Source organism: Molothrus ater, chromosome Z (assembly GCF_012460135.2).
Source record: "Molothrus ater isolate BHLD 08-10-18 breed brown headed cowbird chromosome Z, BPBGC_Mater_1.1, whole genome shotgun sequence".
In the NCBI taxonomy this organism is placed as follows: domain Eukaryota; kingdom Metazoa; phylum Chordata; class Aves; order Passeriformes; family Icteridae; genus Molothrus; species Molothrus ater.
This window is the reverse complement of record NC_050511.2, coordinates 58,431,431-58,451,488: the sequence shown is the minus strand read 5'-3', so window position 1 is coordinate 58,451,488 and position 20,058 is coordinate 58,431,431. Positions and strand designations below refer to the sequence as shown.

General features: G+C 35.8%; 1 protein-coding gene across 9 annotated transcripts in view; it reads left to right on the top strand.

Annotated features, from left to right (window-relative positions):
* The window catches only part of TMEM161B (transmembrane protein 161B), a 210,262-nt gene that overhangs the window by 172,151 nt on the left and 18,053 nt on the right, over positions 1 to 20,058 (top strand). For 8 of the 9 annotated variants that reach the window (XM_054517962.1, XM_054517966.1, XM_054517965.1 and 5 more), the window contains 5 exons: positions 4,101 to 4,204; positions 8,683 to 8,763; positions 13,144 to 13,241; positions 14,913 to 15,069; positions 19,847 to 19,998. In XM_054517962.1, coding sequence (XP_054373937.1) covers positions 4,131 to 4,204; positions 8,683 to 8,763; positions 13,144 to 13,241; positions 14,913 to 15,069; positions 19,847 to 19,998 — 562 coding nt within the window. In that variant the 5' untranslated portion in view covers positions 4,101 to 4,130. Of the gene's footprint in view, positions 1 to 513; positions 2,600 to 4,100; positions 4,205 to 8,682; positions 8,764 to 13,143; positions 13,242 to 14,912; positions 15,070 to 19,846; positions 19,999 to 20,058 lie in introns of those variants that run through there. The other variant, XM_036403002.1, reaches the window with a different exon arrangement.

The window sequence follows — 20,058 nt, the reverse complement described above, 5'->3', positions numbered from 1 at the left end:
GTAAGTAGTGGGCATTAAATTTCTGAAGGTAAAGTTGTGAATGGGATTCTACCAGCTTTTTTTCAGTTGTGCAGTTGTATCCCTACTGCAGTCCTGGTGCATACAGCAGTTGGCTTCAGCTCAAGGCCCTCATCTTGTAATGGAGGAAATGGTTACTGTATGAGAACAAGTAGTTTTAAAGTCCTGTGTAAAGCTGATATTTGAATTATTTGTAATAGGTAGATAAGTGGTAAAAGGAAGAAAAGACGGAAACCATGCCCTTTTACTACAGGTAAGGAGGAATAACCTTGGGCAAGGTCAAAATAAGGAGACTGGAGTGGTGTCTTTGCATAATACAATCAACCTTGTCTATCTTTTTATTTCATGTTCTATAAATCAAGTAATGATGAAAAGAAAAATGTTCTATAGGTAGAAGTACTTTTAAAAATTTGTTGTGTTTTTTTTTCTTACTGTGAGGTAGCTGTTGGTGTTTTATAAGTACACTTACTGTGTAGATAAGAGTATTGTAAATTTATCTTAATTGCTTATTCTTAGTTTTTGTCCTTCTACTAATCAGCAAGTCTGTCTCCAGGTATGTACTATAAAAGACTGTGAAAACCAAAGTCCAGGTTATACTTTATTCAACCTTACACTTCTGCATTTTCAGCCTGCCATTTCTTTCCTACCAATTTTAAGAAATCTGTCAAGCTTCACATTAGAGTAACTGCTGAAACTATTCTTGTGGACTACTTAATGTTTTCTCTGCTATGTTTTATTTAAAGCTTTTATGTAAAGTGTGTTATGTTACTCAAACAAAGGTGGGAATGCCATGGTTACTGGAGGGTCAGGAAGTGAACATAGACCTCAAGATCTTCTCCATCAAAGATCTTCCTCTGTGGCAGAAAGACAGACTGCAGTTTATTGGACTGTGTTGTTGCTGCATGGCTGTACCATTTCAGTCTTGTTTTTGACCAGGAGGTTGCTTGCCAGCCTGTGTTTTGCAGAAAAACTGACTTAGTCCCTATGCTTCCCAGTATTAGAGAGATTGACAAAAATGTCTTGATCAGCAGAATGCAGACCTCTCTCTCTAGTGTCTTGAACCTGGTTTCAAGTTTCAAGCTGCAAAGCTGAAGCACGATAATTATGGACATGCATGTATGTGGAATCAGTGTTGGAGGCCTTATGAAATGGTTTCAATTCCACAAACTATTCTGTAACTGCAGACATGTTATTTAATCTGTGCAGCAGTTCCTCATCTCTTAACAGTGAGTAGTGTTTCTCTTAGTTTTGAGTCAACCCAGTCACCAACTGTGTGTTTATTACTTCAATATACATCAAGTGGTAGGTTCCAGGGTTTGTTTACCACAGATCCTCAAAACCCCCTGCGGTGTCAGCCTTGACATTGAGCATCTCCTTCCTCAAATATCTATCACTCTATTTCTTATACTCTAGATTTTTAAAGTTGTACTTTTCTGATGAAGATCTGAATCCTGTGTCCTCTAATGTGCAAGTAGAGGATGTATGATATTTGTGGAAATCAGCACCTAATCTTCATTTATGGTTCTGAAATTAGTTGTTTTGAATTTAAACTGATATTAGTGTAAAGTGAAGACTCAGAAGTTGAGGGTGACTGGCTCTAGACAGAGCCTGAATTGAACCCTGTATTTGGGGATGGAGGGAAAATGTGTTCTAGTGTTGTAATATGGGGGTAGTTTGGGGTGTTGTAGATTTTCCTGGAGTGTGTTAGTTAACCTACAAGTAGAGTGTAAACACATCCAGACAGAAAGGTAGAGTTTGCAAAAAGTTGTGCTGTGCACATAGCGTGTTATTTTGACTCATTGTATTGTCTAATGTGTTCCTGTGACTAGTATTCTTGGTAGATTGCAGGACGATTAATGCAGTGGATTTTTTAAAAAATTTCTTGTGACAGCTTTTCTCTATTAGTATATTGCTTGTGATTAAATACTAACTTTCAGGAATCAAGAAAAATGCCCACATATGGCATATCTGTATATATGGATGTATATACATTTTTTAATTGCTTAAAATGTAGAAAAATACCAGAAGGATATTAGGATATTTCCTCCACAAAGTCAAAATTAAGTTTAGAGATATCATTGGGGTTTTAGGTTTGGTTGTTGTTTTTTTTTTTTTTTTTTCAAATGGCTTAAAACTTGCTAGGTTATTTTTATTTGTACACCGAAAGGTTTGCAGGTATTTCTATTTTTATCAAATACATCAGTAACTTTATGGGATTAAGCACTATAAATTTCTGCTGGAAACAGGTATATAGGGTGCAGCAAGGCATTCAGTGGCTAAGAGGAATTGTTCCTGATGGGTTCTGTTACAATGTGCAGACTTTATTTGAGTAAGGAAATTAGTTTCTATGGGTACACTTTTAAGTAGTCTCTTGAATTGTAAGTATTTTAGCTCAGCTAGTGGACCTGCTGCCCTATATAAAAAAAACTGCCTATTTTGCATCTTTTTCCCTTCTCTTGTCTTGAGTTAAGGCAATTTCTTTCCCTTACAGATAGGAAGCTCTAGGAGTAAATGAAGAGACATATTGGCATCTGATTAGGCTGTGCTTCTAATAAATGCATTATTCTAGAGGAATATTAATGTAAGTTCACCCTGAGAGAGTGAATTCTGAGAATAATGGCTTAGTAGAGAGGCTAGATGAAGGGACAGTGATTTCTCGCTTACATTGGGTGGAAGTGGTTATAGGGCTTAGTGTAAGATGGTCAGAAGAAACATTTGCTTTTAAAATGGTTTGTTTTGTACTCAAAGAGTATATACTTAGCAATTTAGTAATGTAAGTATAGCATATATATTATGCATGCAGCTGGTAACACTTTTTTGTTAGGAATGCACTTGTCTTAGCTAGGAAGCTGGTGGAATTGGTTTGAGTAATCTATGTGCAGAACTCTGCATAACCTTAATAAAGATTGAGTGTTCAAATATGTACAGCTCCTGATCCTGATATCAGTGAAACAGAACATAAACAAAAGTGAGGTTTTACTTTTTGAGATACCTCAAGGAGTTGATGGCACCAAAGTGTAGAAGCAGTAGAAATTCCAAAGAAGGAGGAGGTGAGGAGACTCTTGAGCACCAAAGAAACTTGCTGGTATCTGACGCCCTCCAAAGGTGTTACTTCAAAGTATAAAAAAGTAGTACATCCTTTTATTGATACATGGCACTTTTTTGTGAGACGTATGGTAACATATTGAAAGTGTTTATAAATAGTTAAAGGATAATTTATTCTGTCTTTATCTCCCTCAATCGTGTTGAATTACAGATAATAATGTATATCCAAAACATTTCATCTGCCTATGTTTTTTAATAAAAGCAGTATCTGCACAATTTTGTTTTACTAAGGAAGAAAGCATTAAAGGAAGAAAAGAGTGCATGTACTTTCCTTAGTGCATTATTTAGGATGAAAGATTATACTGCTGGTAGGGAGGGGGAGGGTTGATGTAGAGTTGTAGGTTAACAGCTCATTGCATAGCAGGTGTTGGTAGAAGGTATTTGGCTTATGTGACCATGGGACTCTGTTGAGGTGCAAGGATTGGTAAGACAGAACAGTATCCACCCAATGAAGTGGGACAAGAGCATCTTCGCCAGCAGTCTGGCCAAACTGGTATTTAGACTAGGATTTAGAGAGGAAAGAGTTGATGACCCTTAAATCAAGAGGAAAAGGTGGTGGACTGAGCTGGTATAGTAGGGATGATGATGATGTGGAGAGGAGTCCTTGAAAATGACTAATCAGAGAAGATAGAAACCCACATATTTAGGTAAACAAAGAGGAAATGTCTGTACATACATAATGAGGCCAGCATTATGAGGGGGAGGATCTTAGGGGGAGGATCTCCTCTTCAGGGAGATTAGCTGTGGTGACCTGAGAATGCCTTTTCCCTTTGATGAATTTTGTAAGTTATTGTAGAAGTTTCAGAGAATTTTTTTTAACAACTTTAGTATTTTGCCTCCTCACTCCCCCCATTCCTCCCCAGTGTTATCATGCCTGTTATACAGACTGTTAATAAGTTTGGTTTGTTTTTTTTTTAAGATACTTAAACACTTTTCTGAAGCACATACTGACTTGTTATTAACTTATTTCTCCACAGGGTGTGATAGGTGTACAGTTGGTGGTTACCATGGTAATGGCTAGTGTCATACAGAAGATCATACCTCACTATTCTCTTGCTCGTTGGCTTCTCTGTAGTGGCAGGTAAGATAAGTGTGAATATGGTAATTATGCAACAGGGTGGTAAAAGTAAAACATACTGATCTTGTTTGGGTTTTTTTTAAGTAATTGACTTTTATTAAATTTATTACCATAGCATTGTTACACCTGATTTGTGGTCTCAAGGCAAAATGACAGTGTTGCTGTAAAAGAACATACTTGTTTGTTGCTATTAATTGTATCAGTCACAAAGTTAATTGTTGTTCAACTCTTCTATTAAAGGTACAAGGTGCATCCTTTAATATTAAAAAGCTAAATTCAATACAATATACTGAAGAATAAAAGAGTTTTCTTTTCCTCTGCACTGTCTCTGTGTTGTTGATAAACTACCTTCTGATTAGCCTTGCATATGAAGAGTGCTTAGGTATTTATTAAAAATTCTATTCCTTTTTAATACGTCAAAGGACAGGATTAATATAAATTTCAGTACACTACTTCCTTGTAGCAATAGATCAAACAGACATAGTGAGTTCCTAGGGGAGCATTCCCTGTGTTGCTGTATCCATAATAACAATTTAAAACAGCAGCTGTTTTGAATATAAACCACTATGTTAAATATTAAAAAGAATCATAGGTACTGTGTGATTTCATTTGGTAAGAGGAACACTTTGTACGATTAGCAGGTAGTGTGCTGTCTTTTGTAACTGTTAAAATTTTGAGAATATCAGATCCTTACTGCCTACTTTCTGAAGGAGTATCCTTGAATAATAATGTACTCCATAGGAGTATTAACAAATCTTTGCATTGTCTTTTTTCTCTGCATCTCATAATTATCAACTTGTTCCTTTTTAATATTCCAGATTTCATCACCCATCAAGTTGCTAATGAAAAGTGACTGTAAATGTTGTTTAGATGTATGTTAGATATAACAGAAAACAGTAATTGTCAGGTGGATGACACAAACAGGAATCATACTCTTAATTGTTGTGTGAAGTTTCACTGTTAACCATATTGGCAGGATATTGATCACCTTTCTTGTGCTCCAAAAAGAACATGACACTAATCAATACGAAACTGGCTACCATTTATTTTTAGTGTGTGTCAGTGTGAGAGTATTTTTTATCAGCAATTATCCAAATTACATATTGTACCTTTTATGTCTAAGATTGATGTAAACTTTTATTTGAAAATTTAAATATCTAATTGCTCTTGCAAAATAATTTGTCAGTATTATGCCCACGTTCTTCATTTTTGTGAAGTTTTCACTTACAAGTGAAAACAAGTATCCTTGTTTTAAGGCATGCCACGTACCAGCAATAGGGAGAAGTTTGTTGTTCAAATATTTTTCAAATCCATTTCTTAATTTATCTTCGCGCATCTGCAGATTGATAAATACTTCAAGCAGGATTTCAGCACTTGTGCTTGGGTAATTTTGCTCTTATTGAAGTCAGTGGGAATTTTATTATTGCCTTCCATGTTAGTAGCTGGTTGTTGCTTTTCAGTTTTCTTTTATATATCTGATAGCTATTTTAGTGTATTGTAATGTCAGGCACTCTGAATAATTCCCTGAATACAGGAATTGTATAAAGAGTCAGAAATAATCCTGTGGTCTAGAAATAAGAATAAGTCAGAAGATTCACTGCAACAAGAATCTGAATTTTAATGATAGAAAGAAAAGCAGTTATTTTCTTAGTTAACCTGATAACTAAGGTTATCTTTTATCTTTAACCCATTTCTCCATTGTCTTTTTCCCAGTGATATTTGACAGACCTGTGTGGGTGGGGTGGGTTTTATAGAGGATTTTATAGACGTAAGCATGCAGGTACAGGCACACTCCTAAAGCAGTCCATCTGTCTAAGAAAAAATTATCACCTGCTCCTCCTAACCTTTGTTTGTAAACTTCAACTAATCTTTGATATCTAACAGTGGTTTTTAAGTGACTTTGTTTGAATGTCCTGCTTCCAAAGGATTAGCAGGCAAGACGGATCTGAAATGTCTGTAGATAGTCCTCACTAAATGGGAGGGAGGATAAACATGTTATCAGACAAGACAGAAACATTAAGTGACTTGTTTGTTTAAGGATGGCTGTTTGTGTTTATGGGAAGTTTGTTAAAAGGAAACAAAGACTTCTCAAAATCTAAAAGAATTGTTAGGATAGACAGATTTAAGGTAGTTACTTACTAATGGAATAAATAGCTATCATTGATTCTTGAAGAGCAATTTACATAAATTTGTTAAGAAATACAAACTTTTTCAATCAGTGCTATTTTCAGAACTTGAATGCAATTAAATAGATTTATTGAAATATTTGGCAGCCTAAATATCTGCATAGGCCTTGCATCATTTTTAACTAATAAAACATTCTCTACCAAAACATTGCTTTTTAAGTTACTCAGCTATTTCAGCTACTATGTTTTCAGGCCATGTCAGGATACAGGGGAAAATGGATGTTTTGTTGTAGATTCGTTAATGACCTTTATTCAAATTAACTAGGGCATGTCTGTGTGTCGGTTGCTATTCAGACTGACTTGGATATGTCAAAGCCATAAGGTAATCAGTTGTGGGATTTCAGTTTTAAGCATATGTAAGCTAAAACAGATATAAACTACTTTCTATTATCTCTGTCTTTATGAAAATGTTTGTTCAAGTCTTTTGGTTTTGAGATTTTAAATGCAAGATGTGTAGGGTTTATCAACTGAAAAATACCAAAACTCTTTATCCTATTAGTTCTAATTGGCTATCACTTGCAATGTCATTTTGTAGTATAATTAGGAGCAAATTGTGGTATAATTTGTGGTTTGATTTGTGTTAGCATGCTACACAGAACAAGAATTTTGTTTGTTCTGCTGCATAAGGTGCCATTTCTCTGTCTGTGCAGGAAAGATTTTGAAAAGTTTCTTTACCACATAGGTGGCTTTCATCATTAGCATCCCAAGTACAGATCAGGGAGATGTGGTAAATGACAAAACAGGAGAATATATTTCTGCTTTTTCACAGTTGCTTTGGGTCATGTGAAGGACAGAAGTTAACATCTCTAGAGTAGTTTGACTTGGATGCAAAGCTTGTTTCTCTGATTTATTTGTGTCTCAGTCTTAAAGTCTTTTTTGCAGCGAAGTTTGCAAATCACAGATCCCTCAACTGTACTATACATAATAAAAATAAATTAACGAAGTAACTTTCACTCTTACTTATACAAAATTGAGTTCGTTTTTTTCCCCATCCAAAACTGTGTTCATGCAAAATTTGTAATATTTGCCATTTTCACTTTTGGAACTGGCAGTGAATTCCTTTAGTGGAAATTTGCAGTGTGCAATGGTTTGATGGTCTGTTGGCTGGTATTAGCGTTCTTTTCTCTTGAAGAGTTCCCAAGATGAAGGCAGCCTTTCTAAAACGGAGCTGGGAATCAAGTGTTATTAAATGGCTTGAGATTGTTTGAGTTTTGATGCCTTCCAAATTTGCCTTTGCTAACTTTTTGAAATTGCATCTGACATCATCTCTAATTCACCAATATGGATTTGAATGGTCCTACTTGGTGAAGTTTTCTTTATGTGAGGTGGTGGTTGAGGATTCCTTTATCATGTATTGACCTGCATCACCATGTGTGACAATTAGTGGTCTTCTACTTCCACACACATTTCTCATGTCTGTCCTTGTTAATACTTGGTCTCCTTTACTGCAGCATTTCAGAGGGGAGATCATAGTGACTTCCCGCATCTGGACAGAATGTGGAAAATGCTTGTTTCAGCTACTAAGATTTTTGCCATACTTAGAAATTTAGGTAAAAGATACCATTTTAGACACTTAACCATCTCTGTTTGTCCTCTTCAAAATTTCCATGCCATTTCTTGCCTTTTGAAATGAATGGGCAATTAATTGATCTATGAAAGTGATTGATCTATGAAAGTGAAAAGACTTGCATTGATCTATGAAAATGAAAAGACTTGTAGGTCAATTATGTGTAAATTAGTGATTTTTTTAATAGCACTTTTTCTAGTAGAAGTTGTTTAAGGAAAGGGGTTACGATGTACTCTGCTTAAGAAAAAACATTTGATTATGTTTGGTAATGATTATTAGATAATAGATATTTCAGATTCTGGGAAATTACTGGGTTTGGCAGGGATATAATATACTTTATTAAGTTGTTTAGAATATGGTTCTAATGAGTAATTGTAGTGGTATAATTATTCTAGTGAACTTTCCCACCTTGTATGACTGTGTTTGCTGTATTTGATGATATCTTTAAAAGTTGTTGTTCAGAGACTTGAAGGGCTTTCATGTGAATTACAAAGTGGCAAAGCTTTCTAGTTATTTATAAATACCTCATTTGCTGTAGAGAACTGAACTCTAGCTGTTGTTCAGTTCAGGTAGGGTTGGTACTGACACACAAAGGTGTCTTGCTTAGGAGTGACAAATTAGGTGTCTTAGTAAGTATATAAATCTGTGTTGTTATACAATTTTTTGAAAGCCATGCTCTAAATTGCTACTAATGGTCTTGTTTTACTTGAGGTTTTCTTTTTCTTTAGCTTACGGTGGTATCAACATCCCACTGAAGAAGAACTGCGGATTCTTGCAGGGAAGCAAAGAGGGAAAAGTAAAAAAGATAGGTAAATACTCCTTTTAAGCTTGTCTTCCCCCACCTTTTGGGTTTTTTTCAGCATTATATGGTTCATCTAGTAATGAACCATACTACTTTTGTCTGTCACCAGGCTACTTTTGTCTTAGCATGAGTTAAAAACTGCTAGTTGCATATGACTGCCCTTCTTGCATTAATTGTCACAGTTCTTTATCAAAACATGTTTTATCAGTTTAACAGAGTTGGACATTCCCAAATTGGGCAGAACTGGTTAATTTCTGCCCACAGAACGGTCTGTGAAATGCTAATTCAATGACAAGTTTTTTCAGTGAGTGTATGCATTTAGATAAAAATTGTGGAAACAAATCTTAGGATTGCAGCTTTTCATCTTGAAGTGAGAGAAGAAAGATTTGAGTATATTAGTTTAACATAGGATTACTGTAAGCCACCACTCTTAACACAGCTGTGATAAAGGCAAATGGGCTCTTAGGATATATTACATTAAATGTTTCTACTGAAGGGAGAGGGAAATATTAATCCTCTTGGACAAGACACCAATGTAGAACTTTATCTGGATTACTGTATACAGTTCCGATCACTTGTGTTCAAGAAAAATAAAATTTGTATGTGAACAGGAAAAGAGAGCTGCTGGGATCATCCAGGAAACAAAGTCTGTCTTATTCAAGGGGGCTAAAAGAGCTAGGCTTTCTGAATCAAAAGACAACTGAGGGGATGGAATAGCTCTCTATCAGCTTAAGCTGGAAATAGATTTCTGGTATTCAGACATGAAGTTCCAAACTGTACCAAAAGTACAGCTGCATCAGGAACTGAGACATCTTGAGGTGGTGGAGCTGTTCATGTTGATGAAATATGTCTAAATTGGCTTTGTTTAGAACCAGACAATGCACTGTGGTTTTCTTTTTAGTAACACAGGAGGTTTTTTCTAGCTCTGTTTCTTCTATCCCAGTATGAACTCCCTTATAAATCTTAAGATTTGAATTAATCTCTGCACTGCTCATACAACGTTAATTGTAATTTAATTTTTCTTCCTGTTTCCTAGCTCTTAAGCAGCATGGTTAGCAATTGTATTTGCCTCTTTTAGGTTGGAAAAGACCTCTGAGATCAACCTTTGATCACACGTTAATTACAGCCCTGAAGGCCACATCCAGTCATTTGTTGAAAACCTCTAGGAATGATGACTCCACAAAATACTGCCCAAGAAGGGCAGCCCATTCCAATACCATGACAAAATTCCTCTTCAGGTCCATCCTGAACCTCCCCTGGCACAGGTTGAAGCTAGGTCCTCTTATCCTGTTACTAGTTAACCTTGAGAAGAGACCATCCCACACGGAGCTATTGCCTTCCCTCAGGCAGTTGTAGAGAACAAAAAGGCTCCCTGTGAGCCTCCTTTTCTCCAGGCTGAGAGTCCCCAGCTCCTTCAGCTTCTCCTCATCTAACTTGTACTCCAGACCCTTCCCCAGTTCCCTGTCCCTGGACTTGCTCGAGCACCTCAATGTCTTTCTGGTTGTGAAGGGCCCAAAACTGAACCCAGGATTCTAGGTATGACCTCAGCAGTGCTGACTACAGAATACAGTCACTGCCCTGGTCCTGCTGCCCACAGTATGTCTGACACAGGCCAGGATGTGCTTGGTCTTCTTGGTCCTCTAGGCCCATGCTGGCTAATGTTCAGTCACTGTTAACCAGCAGCCCCAGATCCTCTTCCGCTGGGCAGTACTCAGTGACTCTGCCCCATCCTGTAGCACTGCATAGGGTTGTTGTGACTCAGGTATAGGACGCAGTACTTGGACTTGTTGAACCTCATGCCATGGTATCAGCCCAATCCAGCCTGTCCAGATCCCTCCCAAGAGCCTTCCTGCCCTTCAGGAGATCAACATGCCCATCCAACTTAGTGTTTGGAAATTGACTGAGGGTGCCCTCCATCCCCTTGTCCAGATGATCTATAAAGATCTTGAGCAGGATGGGGCCCAGTACTGAGCCTTATGGAACACTATGAGTGACCAGCTGTCAACTTGATGCAGCATCATTCACCGCCATTCTCTGGGTTAAGTTGTTCCTTGTAAAGTAGTAATGTTTTTTTACAACATTCCTTAAAATTAAGAATGTCATTTTATCTTAACAGTTTTCTGTGACAAAAATGAGGCAAAATAATTGTGAATAAGAACATAATTAATAATTATCCATGTAACCAGTGATATTTATTCATATGTGAAATAACTTAATTTATGTAATTATAAGTTTAAGTCCACCCATAGGAGCCTTAAACTGAAAAACACAATTGTACTGCCACATAATAATTGTGCCTTTGCTCCTATTGCCTTTCCTCAGCCTTGCCAGTCTTTTGCAATAGTAGTAGTACGTGTTTGTACCAGGGTGAATGTTAATCAAAGGGGAATATAAAACTTCAAAGAAACTGAAGCAGTAATGTGGGGGCTTAAATGATGTTTTGTTTGCTTTACTTGTTTAACCACTGACTGAATAATAATTTATTTTTTAATGAATGAGTGTACCTCTGTGTCCTTGAAAGAAGAGACTCTTGTTTGTGAAGAGCCATGGTTAAGTGGGAATTGTTCCTGTCGAGTTGGTTTGGATTTACTGATTCAGGTTGCACAAAATGGAATGTACATCTTCTGAATCATCCCAACAAGGAGATGTGAAACAGATAGTGTTAGAGAAATAAAGATCCATCTTGTTTATACTCCCCATGATAAAGAATACTTTGCAGGATAAAGAATCAGCTTTGTCAAGACCACAGTCTTGCAAAGTGCATTACCAGCTCCTTAAATACACACACTCTCAGTCTGAACTAATTTAAAGAGAAATGGTTAAAGGAGATACAAGGAGCTTGCTTGAAAACTTGCCTTAGAAACAGCTGTAGTGTGAAATTTTAGTTAATTTTATTCAGTGCATATTACCCTTCAGTGTATTATACTGTAGGCTTTAGGACCACAAGAATATTAGGTGGGTTTTCTGCTTCTGAATTGTTTATATTATACAAAATTGTTAGGCTTATGAAAAGATCCATAGCTACTGTGTTTTACTTTGAACTAAACCATTCAATGATCCTAGGTATGTTCTGTATGTGCCTCTTGGATTGCCTGGGATAATTAAAGTGTAGGAACACCAAGTTTTGTTGATCTGAAATGGCTTCAGTGATATGGCTCAAGATGATAGTACTCCTGGATACAGGTAGTAGGAAAAAAATCAGGAGTACAGCTGCAGGCATGGAAGTACACAGGAGCTTGCAGGTAGTCTAGTCCTTGGGCAGTGTTTGGGACTTCTTTTGTAGATTTGCATAACTCAATTTTTTGGGTAATACTTTAGATTGCTATCTATATATAGTTTGTCCATTAAAATTCTTATGCTTCAGGTTATCCTAGGCATAAATATAACCTGAAAATTTTTATTACTGTTTTCTGCTCGTATTTTCCTCTCACATATGAGCTGAGATGAAAGCATTCCTGAAAACTAAGTTTGTGATTGATTTGATTTCTTTTTAATGCTTATATTGCAATAATTTGTTTTCCTATGGAAAGTCCACCTCTCCTTTTCTAATTTCAGAGGTGATATTGTAAAATGTGGCAGTTTATTGTTTTCTTCTAGCCTTTTAGAGGTCTTAAGTTTTAGGTATGTTTTTTTAATGTAGCAAAACATCTTCTGATCTCCTTTAATGATTTTCTTTTTAATAGTTTGAGAAGGAAGTTTTACACTAGTTACTAATGCTGGACTCCCAGATTAAATTCTTTAACTTCGTTAATCTTCTTTTAAGAGTGTGCTGGGTTTTAAATTTAAAGTCTTCCAGTATGACTTAATTTCAGGGAAGTGAAAATCATGATATTGGTATAGTTTGAGAGCTCCAGATGAAAAGCACCTTTTGGTCTAAATACACATCCTTTTAGATTAGAAAGATGCCTTAAATTGCCTTGCTTGATGGTTAGTAGGTTGGACCTTTCAAAGATCTAGGTTAGTTTAGCTCAGCTCATGTGATGTACCTTGTTGTGACAAGAAGGACTGATGCAAGTTTTTTATTTCTTTTTTTTTGACATCACCCTGTAGCTCTAAATAGATAAAATTAGTTGGCTGAAATAAATACTGTCTCCTGGACCTTGATACAATGCATGCTCGGATTGAAGGAGCTGGAAGCCATTTAAATCCATACCACAGTAGTATGTCAGAGTCTTTCAAGTTATAGCTGGAAGCCATTGACATATCTGGTTGTTTTCCAAGATTTTAACTTGAAGTTCTACTTTTAGTTAAAAAGATAAAAATACTTGTATTTGGGGAAAAAAAAGCATTCTACATTTTTCTAAAATTTGAAATGTCATTCTATATTGAAAAAAATTATTTTGTCATACCCATGCTTGTACTATCTATTTATTTATTTATTTTACAGAAAATATAATGGTCATATTGAAAACAAACCCTTAACCATTCCAAAAGATATTGATCTTCATCTGGAAACAAAATCTGTAACAGAAAGGGACACTATTGGTAAGAGTATGCAACAATAATACATTATTTCGAATATATCCTGATTCTTTCTATCAAGAGTTTATTTGTAATTAATGCTGAAATGTCCTTTTTGTAGAATGTGAATGAATAGAATGCACAGCTGGTCATAAATGAGAAAGCACGTAGTAGGGCTGAGTCTCCTTTATTGTTCTATGAGTGACAGTTAATAGCGGTGTTGTGGAAAAGGATGAGTAGATGAAAGCCAACATAAAGCACAACTTTATCAGTTATAGCAATATGAGACAGCACTGAAACAATCACATAATTGTCTATTCAAAATAGAGCATTTAACTTTGTACAAGAAAATAATAATTTGTAGATGTCAAGTCATACTTTCTGCTCATCTAACATAGGGTATGTGCTATCGTATTGGAACCTAAGCCCTTTCAGCCATACATCTCAAGCATTCAGGTAAAATGCTTAAAAATAGCAAGCGACAGTACAGAAATATGCAGCATTAAGTGTTTTGAAGGAAATGGAAAGTATGACTATAATTTTTAGATGGTAATTTTTGATTATTAAATCATAATCAGTCGTTCTGTACAGAAAGGTCATATATGAGTATGTATGTGATACATATTTTCTTTCTACCTACATTTTTATATTTATGTGTACTCTGGATAAATATAGAAAGAAAGTATGTATATTCTCAGCTTAAATTGTAGGAGACAGCATGTGTGTAACATAAATGAAGTTTTTGAAATAAATAAACAAAACATTCACAAGTTTCAATTAGTGTTACTTACCTGAAATTATGTCATGTAATTGTCAAACTGAATGATAGGGTTTGACTGTGTTTGAAAAATAATATATACAATTTGTTTGTAAATCTAACCAGATAGTTATTTCAAAATAACAAGCGTAGGACTTGGAAATATTAAAGTTTGCCCAGTTTCGTATCTTTGCCAACAGGTAGCTTGTAGTCAAGTCAAACGTTCAGTAGTGTTTTCTCACTTTAAAATTGTGTACATGTAGGGAAGGTGTTTGGGGGAGACAATTTGTGTTGTCACAAATGGTTCTTTGGAATTTCCAACACCTGAAGGAACTCTCTCCATAACATCTAGCCTGTATGCAACACAGTATGATTCCCAGAATTTTTACAGTGAAGTTTACACAACGATTATTGCTTTATAGGACGTATTAACAAAATCTTGATGAGCAATCCATCAGTTATCTTAGATAGTGGGGTTTGTAAAATAAAAAGAACTGTTTATTTGTATTATAGTAAATGATTGCCAGTGAGATATCAATCTTTTACAAAGGGTCAAAACAAACCATCTTACCTGGAATTGCAGCCAGACTCAACTGGAAAACCATTTACTCTCTGTGTTGTGAAATCTAAATTAAGTATGCTTTTTGGATTTAGGATGTTAATGTATAAAAGCTGAGGTGATAAAATAGTAAAACCTCACAGCCTTATAAATTTGAGTAGTTATGAAGTATTGGATGACAGAAGTAAAGAATGACGTTCACATTGTTGAGTAACTTTTTCATTGTTACATTTCACTTGGTCAATGTCGGTCTACCTAAATTTCATTTCAATACACTTAATACATAGTTTAAAACCTTTTTTAATTGCTTCTCCATTCCATATATATCAGTAACTGCCTTAAAACATACCTTTAACATTCACAAACATATATTTTTCAGCATTGCATTACTTTCCAGAATATCAGTGGTTGGTGGATTTTACTGTTGCAGCTACAGTTGTGTATGTGGTGACAGAAGTCTACTACAGCATTATGAAGCCCTCACAAGAAATGAATATAAGCATAGTGTGGTGTCTGCTTGTCTTGGGCTTTGCAATGTATCCTTTTCTCTTGTGTTGAATCCCCCTCTACCGGTTCCAAATAGTTTACATAATTCTGCAATTCATATAAATCTCCATGCCACTGTTGGGCAGGACACAAAAATATTTGCCATTTGGAAAAAGGATCCTGTAAGCTAATGTTATTGTTGAATAATATATACGCTGTACGTGCTCTTTGCAAATGCTGGTATCATTAGCTTGCTAACATTAATACCAGACCATTTAGGAGAAAAATGCATGTATGCAAAGATAGTTAGTGTTCATCTGTAGTATGTAGTGGTTCTAAACTAACTTGATTTTGTTCAATTTGGCAATCAGAAATGGTTATGTGTACAGAAAGTACAGCTTTTGAAGAAGTTTGGAAATTTAGTGTGCCTTTTTTTTTTCCTATATGTTTAACCTGATGCTTCTTGATCAGAATAGCACAGTGATGTGTATACTAGTTTACTGCAAAAATACATGTGTGAATTCATAATTTTAAAATACATTCAAGGTATTCTTACAGAAAATAAGGTATGTAAACAGTTGTAGAAACTGAGCTCTGTGAAAAGCTAAACTCACCTCTGAAACTGAGGGAAACAGAAGTGGAGTATTTAGGAAACAGGCATTATCAAACCATAAAATGTTTGTTTTGTTACGGAGGAGGCAGTTAATTTTTAAATTTATTTTACTGGAGAAGGCATTATCACTCATAGATGCTTGCATGGTAATTAACTGTGTACCCCATATGAATCCAGACTCGTGCTTTAGGGAGGAAAGTTGCAGTTTAAAGATACGATCGGAGATAAAGCAGTGGAATGGAATAAAGGGCTTTTAAGAGAGCAAATTATAGAAAGGTGAACTGGAAAGTGAATTGCTACAGCTCCTCTGCTCCTTCAGCAGCTGAGAACAGATAAAATGCGAAGTTACAGTTGATAAACCTCTTGAATATTCAAAATTGTTTCCTCTATATAAATGGCAGCTTTAAAGCTTCTTAATGTGTTGTCATTTGGTCAGTTGCTTTGTAATATCAGCAGTAGCTGCTGGTGTTATATAAAATCTTGAACTCTAATGTTTGGTTACATTTGGCTAAGAGTTCTGAATATGCTTCATGCTTGCCTGTCCTTGATAATTATTAAAATGTGTGATGCCTTTATAGCATGGACAGGAGTTCTTTTCTAAGTAGACTGGAGCACAAATCATAGAATTTCTCCAGAATTTTTTCCTTGTAATGTATAAAAACTTGCTAGAAGAGAATGTCAACTCACATTTGGGAAAAAGAATGTCAGTTAGCATGCTTCCAGATCAGGTATTTGCCCTTAGACATGTCAGTGAACAGATCCATGGTCCAAAAGGTGTTTTTCTAGTCTGCTGTGGGAAGAAAATCAGTGTTTGGCTCTTGGGCACCTTTTAATTGTATTATAGGTATAGTATAGGTTAATGTATATTTGTAACAATGTATAATTGTTATATATATTATATATTGTTACTGTATACAGTAACAATGTATAAATGTATAATTGTTACTGCACATCCTTTGTTTTATTTTTTTGGTGTGAGGTTGAGAATTTTAGTTTAGTTTCTGCAGAAGGAAGGAGAAAGAGGTGGCTACTGTTTCAAAAATCAGAAGATCACCAACACTTTCACTCTGATTTTTAAGGATGAGGGGGAGTTTAATAGAACTAATGGAAAAAAAAGCTTCTAATACAAAAGCCACAATGTACTCTTAGATTTATTGGTGACAATGCCTTGTTTGCTTCATCTCTTGTATCTCAGGAGTAATCAATTTAAACAACCCTATAGTAATTGCAATTCTAGGTGAAACAGGGTTGTGAATTGTATATTGTAGGAGGAGGTACAATACAGAGGGTATTGGTAACAATTCCTGTGGTCACTGGAACCTAGTTAGATGAGGTTTCAGAAGGGGTTCATTCCTGTGTTGTGACATTAGGCTTTTGGGATGCAGAGAATACTTAAAACTTACTCAACTACTCACTATCTCAGTATGTCGAGACCAGAAATTATTCTACGATAACGGAAGATTCAGAAAAATTTGGTTGCCTACGTATTTTTGACAGAAAGCAGTTAACATGATATGGTATTGTTAAATATAGAGCAATTTTGTGTTTTATTGACAAGGGTTTCTTCCGTTTCATGCCAGTGTGTTAAGAGATGAAAAGTTGTACTGAGGATACAGAGCAAGTTTGCAGATGATAGAAAACTGGGAGGAGCTTTTGACTCCCTTGAAGGCAGGGTGGCCCTGCAGAGTAACCTCAACAAATTCAAACCCAAAGAGATATGGGCAATCACCAACTATTCTAAGTTCAACAAGGGAAAGTGCTGGATTCTGGACCTGGGATGGGGCAGCCCTGGTTGTATGGGCAGACCATGGAACAGGAGCCTAGAAAGTAGTGCCACAGAAAAGGACCTGGTGCTGCTGGTTGACAGAAAGTTGAGTGTGAGACATCAGTGCAAGAGTGTGAGACCAGCTTGGCCAGTTTGTCCTGCGTTAAGTTTGGCCAGTTTGTCCTGTGCTAAGAAAGACATTCAGCTATTAGAGAGTGGCTAAATAAGCCACGAGGAGAATGAAGGAGGGGAAGCTGTATGAGGAGTGTCTGAGCTCACTGGGACTGTTCAGCCTGGAGAAGAGGAGACTGAGGGGAGACCTCATTGCAGTCTACACCTTTCTTGTGAGAGAAGAGAAGGGGCAGACACTGATATCTTCTCTGTGGTGCCCAGTGACAGGACTCAAGTAAATAGCCTGAAGTTAAGTGAGGCCAGGGAAGACCTGAAGTTAAGTCAGGGAAGTTTAGATTGAATATTAAGAAAAAGTTTTCACATGGAGGATGGTTGATTACTGGAACAGGCTCCCTGGGGAAGTGCTTACAGCACCAAGCCTGACAGTTCAAGAAGCATTTGGACAGTGATGCTAGGCGCATGGTGTGATTCCTGGGGATGGTGCTGTGCAGGCCCAGGAGCTGGATGATCCTATGGGTCCTGTCCAACTCAGAATGTTCTCTGCTTCTGTGAATTCAGAGTTTTCATGTGTTTTAGTAGGAACAGAAGATGTATCTTTTTCACTTCAATATATGAACTATAAAATTAAAGAATTCCATAATCGCAGCAGTTTAAAAAATAAAATTATTTTTGTAAAAGGGCATACCATGATTTCTACAATGCCTGCAACTAAATACAATATGCAAAGTATACAATTCTATAATGCCTCTTGTGGGAGAAAAAAAACTAAATGAAGGGGGGAACTGGTGCAGGCATTCTATTAACTTTGCACTAAATACTTCTAAATTATTCATTCAGTACATCCTGAATATTGGGTCTTGCAATGGAAGGAAGCGATGAAGCAAGCAATAATGCTTCAGTCTTCTCCAACCCAAAAATAGAAACAGTGGTGATTATTTAACTAACAGAGGGTTTCAGTCATGTGTAGTTTGCATAATCATGGATCTATTTACTGAGTTCTGAATCTGCACTGTAATTTTAGCATGCTTTCTTTTTCCTCCTTGAATTTTCCAAATCCTTCAGGCACAATCCATACTTGAAGTCATAAAGTATCTGGGGGGTCATAAATCTGATGATAGATTAGGTTTGTTGGTCACAAACTTATTAAGTCCTTTGTATAACTTCAGGGTGTTTTCAATTTGTGATTAATGCTGCTAGCTGTAAAAAGAGCCTTGGTTTAAGCATGTGTTATTAGAGAAACAATGTCCAGAACACAGTCTGTATGATCTATTATGTACTTCTTTTTGGGATGAGTTAAGTCTTCCTTTTGATGTATCAGTTCTTTCTGTAAAGTATAGAGGGGTCTGAAGGTGATTACTGTATGAGATTAGAATTACTAGATGCTGTCCTTAGACCGCATTGTGCACATTAGAATCTCTCTGCATATACATGAAATTCAGCAGTGTATATGTGTGCTGCCTGTTGAAGCATAATCATCGTTTCTTGAGAGATTGATGACTGTTCAAATGTTTTACTAAATAGATACAACCAAAAATGTTTTCATGTACTCTACATATTAATATTATTTCAGTATTAGAAATAGGTAAATTCAACTGCATTATTGCATAGTGGAGGAAAAAAGTGCTACAGATTACACTTAAAATCTTTTTTTCTTCCTTTTTGTCTGTATTTTTTTCAAATCACGTAATGCCTGGAATTATCTCCAAATACTTTATTTAAATCTGGGCTGGATATTGCATACCATTTAAATTATAATGAGCTGCAGTTCGTAGTAATAAGAGTGTATAATGAAAAGTTTATCCTAATCTGTTACACTTGATAACTGATTTAGAAATGTGTAAAAAAGAATACTTTAAAAATATTTTTAAAACACCCTGATAACAGAGCAGGTGATGTCTTAAATATTTGTCTTCGTGGCAGTAGAGCTAGATAAAAGGATGCTTGAGGAAATGGCTTAGTGGTGAACTTCCTGGTTTTAGGATGATGGTTGGATTTGATCCTAAAAGTATTTTCCAAACAAAATTATTTATCTGAAAGGGGAGAAATATAAGTTCATCTTTTCATGTGTCTTCTTTCTTACTGTAAGTAAGCCTAGATCAAAATGCTACTCCAGAGTACTCCTGGCTAAGCATTATGAGATTATTATGCTTTAATGTGTTCTGTAATTTAACCTGAAATCAGCTGAATACATAATACCTTCCAAAGAAATAAATGCACATCATAGAACAACCCTGTAGATGAACAGAATAAAATTTTTAGTTATAAGATTCTTTGTTATTTTACAAACTTAATTTTCCTTGACTTTTTTATTACGTAGTAAGGTACTGTTTTCATTGACTACCCACTATTTCAAAGTTGAAGATGGAGGTGAAAGATCAGTCTGTGTCACCTTTGGATTTTTCTTCTTTGTGAAAGCCATGGCAATACTCATTGTGACAGAAAACTATCTAGAGTTTGGATTGGAATCAGGTAACTCCTTTCTTTAGTGTTTGAAATAGCTGTAGTGATTGCATGATCTGAATAAAATAT